Source organism: Corythoichthys intestinalis, chromosome 22, assembly GCF_030265065.1.
Source record: "Corythoichthys intestinalis isolate RoL2023-P3 chromosome 22, ASM3026506v1, whole genome shotgun sequence".
Lineage (NCBI taxonomy): Eukaryota > Metazoa > Chordata > Actinopteri > Syngnathiformes > Syngnathidae > Corythoichthys > Corythoichthys intestinalis.
Window position 1 is genome coordinate 29,616,969 of NC_080416.1, and position 8,903 is coordinate 29,625,871.

Genomic DNA, 8,903 nt, shown 5'->3' on the forward strand with positions numbered 1-8,903 from the left:
ATAGCATTTAGGCTAGCGGACTTTTGCGAAGTTAGCCAATTGTTCTTTTGTTGTATTTAGATTTTTTTTTTTTTTTGATACCGTTTAAGGCTGAGCTCAGGTAATTTAATTTAGTTTTAAATGCATATATTGCTCTTGTGAAATTATTCCAATATAAAGGTCATTTTCAAAAGTTTAAACCAGAATTGCGTTATTTAACTTGAAATACCTTTCTGTGGATTTTTCTCCCGACTCCGTGCCAAAATAGTCAAACTCACGCTTGCAACAGGAGAACCGATGAGATTTTCAAAATAAAGTGTGTAAAAGAACAATTGATATTTGACATGCTATTTCAGACGTGCATAAATAATGAGCTAAAGATATTCTTTTAGACGTATTGTTAAATTATACAAATTATAAATTAAAAAAAACATCTCATTTGCAATGCGTAGCAGCTTTTATTTTGGCGTGGCGGTGCGCCACAATCTTTTATATGTAGGGGAAACCCTGGCTCAGTCGATTACCTAAATAATCCATAGATGCACCCCTATTATCTCTCTCTCTCTCTCTCTCTCTCTCTCTCTCTCTCTCTCTCTCTCTCTCTCTCTCTCTCTCTCTCTCTCTCTCTCTCTGTCTCTCTGTCTCTCTCTCTCTGTCTCTGTCTCTGTCTCTGTCTCTCTGTCTCTGTGTGTGTGTGTGTGTGTGTATATATGTATACACACACACAATTTATTAAACATTTACTGTATTTTAGGACCGTAAGACACACCTGACTGTAAACCACCCCCACTAAATTTTACAAGAAATTGTGTTTGATCATTTATAAAACACATCGGATTATAAACGACAGGTGTATTTACACCTGGGGTTTGCAATATAATTAATATAATTAGCACATTAGTAAGTTGCACTGGACTATAAAAAGCAGGGTTCAACGCAAAAGGCTATGCTAATGCTAATTCTAGATATGTCATTTTGACACTCTTGTTCCCCTGTGCAGCATGAAATTATTTTATCATCATCGGCACACCGCTGGGTAACCGTAAACGGGGTTGGAGCTGAGGACAAAGGTCGTGTATAGGCGTGGCAACTGTAGGTGAAACTTCTTGCTACTTTAATGTCCCCCACATTACCATACATAAGGGAATGTTTTGAGGGGCAAAAAAAGTTGTAAAATGTCACAAGCAGGGTAACTCGTCGTCAATGCTCGTCTTTAAGTGTCTGAATGATGGAGGTTTTGAAGCGCAACGGCATTCAATCAGGCACCATTAATGTCAGCTCCTATCATACCATTTGTCACGTCGTCGATGGGGCGTAAAAGGTGACTTTGGCTTTACAGGTGGCGCATCAGGAGTTTAGCAGTCTGAAGCAGTCCAACACAGAGGCCAACCAACGCGAGGAGGTCCTCAAGAAGCTGGCCTCGGCCCACGACAGCTACGTGGAGATCAGCAGCAACCTCCGCGAAGGCACCAAGGTTTTCTTCCGTCCTCATCGGGCAGTTCAATGTTAGGAGCGTGTGACATCTGGTGTTCACCTCTCTTCTTGGCAGTTTTACAACGACCTGACGGAGATCCTGCTCAAGTTCCAGAACAAATGCTGTGACATTGTCTTTGCTCGCAAAACGGAGCGAGATGAGCTCCTTAAGTAAGTCGTTTAACTACTAAATGAGGTTTTGTCTGAATTTTAATGGGTTGCCATCTTTTTTTTTCCTCTAGGGAGCTGCAGCAGAGTATCGCCCGTGAGCCCAGCGCCCCCAACTTCAACGTGCCCGCTTACCAAAGCCAACCCCCGACCGCCCCTGGCGGGCCCACTCCTGCACCCCGGACAATATTTGTAAGCTCCTTGCCTAACAATTTGGCAAAATATTGTGCAGTGGTACCTCTACTTACGAAATTAATTGCTGCTGGAAGTAGTTTCGTTACCTAAAAATGCCCCAAAATCAACTGGAAGTGACCCGTAATTGAACTCGTTGCCTGGCATTTGCTGCCATTGACAGCCATGGAATGACATCACTAGTAGTAGACATCCAATCCATTTGACGTGGGAGGGATGTCAGCGAATGAATATCCCTCCCACGTCAAACGGATTGGACGTCTACTACTAATCAGGCATGAAAATCTTGTCACTTTTCGGCGAAATTCGCCGTTTTGAAGTTAAAAAGGGTGACCTACTTGAATTGTGTTGATCCTAGGAGAACATTTTTATGGGGGCGGGGGGTAAATGTCCAATGCTTGCTATGCAAGTGGATAAAAAGGCACATAGCAAAAAAAAGCGCACCAGAGTGGTCAAAACATTGACTTATTTCAACAAAACAAAGGAGGGTACACTGTTGTGTCCTGTCGCTTCAATGTCAAGCTTGGCTGCACGTCGGCCGTGAATGAACACCTAAAGCGCCGTCACCTAGTTGTAATTTTGGAAGACGACAGGAGACAATTACATGCTGGCAGATCGTTAGTCCATCTAACTAACGAATGACATGTTTTATTGAAGTTGGTAAGCCTGTCGGGATGTGCAATGAGTCCATTTATCGCACGGTAAATAAAAATGAGGGCGGTAATTTTCACAGCTGTGTTTTATCGCCGCGCGCGAGTGCATACATTTGGGCGTGCGTGCTGATGGCATATGAGACTCCAGTTCATTTCACAGATCTTTATTAGTCAGCAACACAGAATTATAATTAAAGTTCAGACATACAAAATAAGGAAACGCATCTATATTAAACACTGTAAACGTTAGCATTGCTACATTGAGGCTAATGGGGGGGAAAAAGGCAAACTACTTTAGCCTGCTAAAAAACATTGGCAGTGTTCTCCAAAGCACAAACTTGCAGTGAAAAGGTGACACTTCAAACATGAAAAATCGCTGTTTAACAGCATTTGTAAAAGAAAAAAAAGAAAAAAAAATTTTTTTGATTACTGACACCACATGCAATGACAAAAAGAGCTTTTTTGCAGAGTGTAAAGCTTACGGTTAGCGGTTTAGTGATTGTACTTCCGGTGAACATTTCAAAAATAAAAGCACCTTACGGTTAGCAGTTTAGTGATTGTACTTCCGGTGAACATTTCAAAATAAAAGCACGTCATGTTCGTCATATAATATAAATAACGATTTCTGGAGTTAATCCCACGTACTTCAGAATTTAGATTCTACACTAAGAATAGCTTTAAAATGACACCCTTTATGAAAAATCTGATCGGCAATGAATATATATAGTAGTATAAGATAATATTAATGCTTGATATTTTTTTAAGATTTGTTTTGAATCATGTTGGAAAGGCGAAGTCAGTGTTCTGAATCTGTTCCATTCCATTCTTTTGCACTAGTTAATGCTATCAGCATTTTACCTCAGTTTATTTGTGATTTATTGTTGTTATTTACGCCTTTATTTGTACTTTAATCAAGAATTTAAGAGTTCCAAAATGTTGTTGTGAATTAATAAGCGTCGTCAAAAATGTCATTGCTACATTAGTAAAAAAAACAAAACAAAAAAAAGGGGGGGGGGTTATAAAATTAGTCGACTAATCGCAAAAATAGTCGTTTGACAAATCAGGAGAAAATGAGTCGTTTGGTGTACCGGAACATATTTCCTCCACACCCTTCTCAACTTTTAAACCCTGACCCATTTTCATGCCTGACTAATGATGAACTCATTGCAATTCTCAGCATAAGTATTAAAATAGCTTACTCATGCAATATCAACTTCCCTGTCTGACTAACCACCACAGACACTGTACACTTGGCAGCTAATGAGTTAAGCTAATGCTAACATTTGAATAGATGTCCACTGTAGTGACCACTATCCTTGTCTTTGACCAGGTCCCTCCGCAGGCGCCTCCGCAGACCCAAGACAAATCCCTGCCACCTGCCAGACCCCCTCCACCCAACCTGACTCCAGCGGCTAGTACACCCGTCACCCCTACACCCACAGGCAACCCACCCCCGGTGGCGCCACCCTCCGCGGCGCAGGGACCCCCTTACCCCGCCTACCAGGGGTACCCGCAGTGAGTTCCGTCCTAAACCGCACCGCAACCTTTTCTCGCATGACCCTAACGCCACGGTGTCCTCGTAGGTACTTCCAGATGCCGATGGGCTACAACCCGTATGCCTACGGCCAGTACAATGTACCCTATGTGCCCTACCAGGCGCCACCGGGCCAGGCTGGCTACCCGGGCGCTCCTCCAGGCACACAGGGCTACCCCGGATACCCTCAGCAACCCTCACAGCAGAACTACTACCCTCAGCAATAAACCACCGTCACTACAGCAGCGCCCCCTAACACTTTCCTCCTTCTTTGCAGAAAGTTTTATACGCCCTTAACTTTTCTTTACCTTCTGGGATCTTCAAGGCACTTTTCCCCCCTCCTTTTGATTGAAGCACTAACCCAAAATGGCCGCTGTCCCCGACTGGAGTGCGCTGGAGGACATCCCCCAGCGGGTACAGGTGGTGTGTAAGCCCCGCCCCACTTTATCAGCTTTCCTATTTTTGTAATTCACCCCTAACCACCTCGTTTATGCACACATGGGTTTCTTTTCTAATATCTGTGAAATACAGGCAATGTGGCTGTTTAGATCGCTTTCCGCCGACAATGTCACAATCACAAGCTGTACAACCCGAGAGACTTGCTCTATTATTATTGAATATGAATATATGTATAAAACAATATGACTGGCTAACACAGGGGAAATTCTTGTCTTCTTTGCAGGGAAGTTGCAGTATCTTTACAAGGAGAAGATATACCATATTTTGAGTATAAGTTGCACATTAACAAAAAAAATAATAATTAGCAAAAATTATAGAAATTACAATAAAATAGGGAACAACAGTCTGCGTAAAACAACAAATAGAAGTCACACCTGAGTATACCCCAAACTAAACGGGGAAAAAAAGTGCAACTTATAGTCAGAAAAACACGGTCGTGCTCAGGGCATAGGCGAGCTAGGCCATTGCCTAGGGCGTCATCTAGGGGAGGGGGCGCAAAATTGCTTTGGAGGAAAAATTCTCAGGGAACGCAAATTCTTATTACGGCTGGAATTAACGATTATTTTCATAATTGATTAATCTGGCAATTAACTAAACGATTAATTTGGATAAATGTCACTCTTTTCAATTACCTTGACGTTGGAGGCATGTTGTAAGTAATAATGACAAAATGGATGACTGTCATCAACTGTATCAATTATCAAATTTGTTAGGAACTAATTTATCAATCGATTAGCTGTTGCAGCATTATTAAGAAGCTAGTTTAGAAGGCAAGATGTCCGAAAACTGGGAAAAATCTGAATTGATGTTTTCCAAAGTAAAAGCAGATTTTTGTAATCTCTTACTTTGACTTACCAAATATATAATGAAGAAATCTAAATATAGGGTTTGGGGTTGTTTTTCCTTTTTTGGTATAATTATAATTTTGCATAAAGGGTTCCTCCTCTAAGCCGTGGCGGTCTGTTTCTTTTCGGTAGACAAAATACTCCCATACTACCGGCTTTTTTTTTTTTTTTTTTGAGGGCGGAAAAAGCTCAGGTTTAGTGTCACCGACACACAGGACAGAGCAACAACTTGAGGAGGAGGGGTGAGCGCTGCCGCACCAAGCCACGGATTTCTCGCTGCATTTTTGGGACTTAAAAAATGGCTAATACCGTAGTACGGTATGACTGAAAATTTTAGTGATTTTGGAACCGTGGCGTTTTCATACCAGCGTAAACCTTGAAACCAGTAAACGTCACATGCCTCATTTATATATATATTCAGTGATCCCTCGCTACTTCGCGCCCTCATTCCATCACGGATCTTTTTTTCCCCAATTAAAATAAAATAAATAAATGCAGTATTTTATAGAGCTGTCCTGATCCGATCACGTAGTCTCTCACTCTCGCTCCTGCTGCTTTTCTTGGTCAGGCAGTGCAAATAAAGTTAACAATGATTGACAGACAGTTAAGGTCTGATCTTGCCAGAGACGCTTACTTCAAAGCGCCGCATGTGTCAATCATCGTTTAACTTGTTAAACAGCTGCTGTGGCAACTCATTGTGTGTAAGTGAGCAGCTTGAGGTGATTTGAGTGGACTCACTCAATGAAGCATTTAATAAAGAAAAGCGTTTTTCTACTTTATTCTTTTTTAAAAATAATTCGGTGGGACAGTAACATGTTTACAACATAAGTATTACCTTTGAAGTGCTTAAAATACATATATGGCGGAAAACACTCAGGTGACTTGAAGTTTCGCTCTGAGACCCCCAATTTGGCCAGATTTCAAAATTGTCCTATATGCATGTGTAATACATCAGTGGAAAGCTTAAAATCTCAATTTTCTGGAATGAAATTTTGAACAGGAGGGCATTACAAAAAAAAGAAGAAAATTTTTTGCAGCAAAACCGTAACTGGAGGTGAGAGCTAGGCCTGTCGCGATAACAAATTTTAGTGTGCGATAATTTAGCTCATAAATTATTGCGATATGCGATATTATTGCTCCACCCCCCGCCATTTTTTAAAAACCAATTTACAATAACACAGTGAGAATACAGTATATATTAATAGATCAAGTACACCCATTCAAACGCGATATTTACTCTTAAATTCCAAACTACTTTTTAAGAAATTACAACTAAAAACAATAGACCATGCCTCTTAAGTAAAAGACAACAATATTGATACCGCACAGAAACACAGAATTAAAAAAAATGTGTTTTTCAAGAAAAAAATAAAATAAAATTGCACTCAATAACTTAAGCATTTAGGCAAATGAAAACTTTTCCCGTCATAGCTTCTATACAATGGTGTTCCATAGGGATGCAATGATACAGTTAAGTCACGGTTCGGTAGGATTTTCGATACGGGGGACATGATTTTGGATCCGATTCAATACATTTAATGCTCTGGGGAAAAAAATAACATACTTTTTGTTTCGGGTTTTTTATTTTTTTAATTTTTTTTTGCTAACGAGCAAAAATTGCCAACATATAAACATGCATTTTAGTGCATAATATTTATGTGCTTACTTCTTACTGATCTAAAAAAAATTGTATAAAAGTGCTGAGAACAATCTTTACTGTTTGTAAAGTGAGGCGGGGCACACTGTTGATTGCTACAGCTCTCTTAGCAGCTAGGTTTACTACATGAGCAAGACATCCTATTTGTGGTCCGAATCCATCTGTGTCACGTACTGAATTAACAATGTATGCAACATTATCTATAGTCACTGGTATGGATTGATTTGGCCTTCTTAACTTCCATTCAGTCATGACAGTTTAGAATTCATCGATGTAGTATATGGACTACGTGTCCCATAATCAATCTGGGCTCACGTGGCCAATGGCACGGGACGTAGCACATCTAGTTTGCTATTTCATGATATCTAGTGTGTGCGCGCATTAAAAAAAGCTAGCAAACGCCGCTGAAGTCACGTCTGCTCATTACTACACAACACCAGCATATGACAATCGACTTCATAAACAGGAAGAGTTTGACGCACAGCGCTCTTAATTTGCCACGCAATGTTCATTCAGCTGTTCGTTGTCAGAGCGAGGTTGTTCGTAGCAGCCAAGTCGGTAACAATGTTTTGGCGGACTTCGTTGTAAATATCCGATGTTGCGCTGAAAAATTGCCGCCCCGCGTGAAATGTCACCCCTGACGGGAGCGCCCACACGTCAACAACACCGGCACGCCGGAGATGGTCCGCAGTCAATCCGGAACATTGACGCTGGTATGCGTTGAACAATAGAATATAATGGGAATAATTGGCTCCGGCGCTATTTTTTGCCGGACCTGGAACGAAGATGCATTTTGCGCAGTTGGTAACAAGGAATCCCAACTTTTAACAGCACGTCTGCTGCACGCGAGGTGATAAATCGCAGCGGAAAAATTACCGCCTTCATTTTTATTTATCGTGCGATAAATGGAATTATTGCATATTGCCACAGGCTTAGTGAGAGGTCGAGAGAGCATAATTAAAGACGCCATGATTTTAACGAATTATCGCGTACTTACCATATTTCGATCCAAAAACTTCATGTAGTATGTATCACCGAGTGTCAAGACACAGCTGTGAATGGCCACAGCCGGATTTTTGGGGGGATTTTATGGGTGAAACATGGTAAAGGAGTCATGGTCAAGGAGTGGTCGAGATTTCTTTTTCATGTATTTACCTTTTTAAAAGTTTTTTTCGATTTTTCTTTGTTCTGATTATCATCTACAGTGCCTTGCAAAAGTATTCGGCCCCCTTGAACCTTGCAACCTTTCGCCACATTTCAGGCTTCAAACATAAAGATATAAAATTTTAATTTTTTGTCAAGAATCAACAACAAGTGGGACACAATCGTGAAGTGGAACAAAATTTATTGGATAATTTAAACTTTTTTAACAAAAACTGAAAAGTGGGGCGTGCAATATTATTCGGCCCCCTTGCGTTAATACTTTGTAGCGCCACCTTTTGCTCCAATTACAGCTGCAAGTCATTTCTATCAGTTTTGCACATCGAGAGACTGACATTCTTGCCCATTCTTCCTTGCAAAACAGCTCGAGCTCAGTGAGGTTGGATGGAGAGTGTTTGTGAACAGCAGTCTTCAGCTCTTTCCACAGATTCTCCATTGGATTCAGGATTGGACTTTGACTTGGCCATTCTAACACCTGGATACGTTTATTTTTGAACCATTCCATTGTAGATTTGGCTTTATGTTTTGGATCATTGTCCTTTTGGAGGATAAATCTCCGTCCCAGTCTCAGGTCTTGTGCAGATACCAACAGGTTTTCTTCCAGAATGTTCCTGTATTTGGCTGCATCCATCTTCCCGTCAATTTTAACCATCTTCCCTGTCCCTGCTGAAGAAAAGCAGGCCCAAACCATGATGCTGCCACCACCATGTTTGACAGTGGGGATGGTGTGTTCAGGGTGATGAGCTGTGTTGCTTTTACGCCAAACATATCGTTTTGCATTG

At 41.0% G+C, this 8,903-nt stretch overlaps 1 protein-coding gene across 2 annotated transcripts in view; it reads left to right on the plus strand.

Annotated features, from left to right (window-relative positions):
• The window catches only part of pdcd6ip (programmed cell death 6 interacting protein), a 52,484-nt gene extending 44,303 nt beyond the window's left edge, over positions 1-8,181 (plus strand). For both annotated transcript variants that reach the window (XM_057827933.1, XM_057827934.1), the window contains exons 13-17: positions 1,319-1,453; positions 1,529-1,623; positions 1,695-1,812; positions 3,796-3,980; positions 4,049-8,181. In XM_057827933.1, coding sequence (XP_057683916.1) covers positions 1,319-1,453; positions 1,529-1,623; positions 1,695-1,812; positions 3,796-3,980; positions 4,049-4,226 — 711 coding nt within the window. In that variant the 3' untranslated portion in view covers positions 4,227-8,181. The remainder of the gene's footprint in view (positions 1-1,318; positions 1,454-1,528; positions 1,624-1,694; positions 1,813-3,795; positions 3,981-4,048) is intronic.
• The last annotated feature ends 722 nt before the right edge of the window (positions 8,182-8,903 follow it).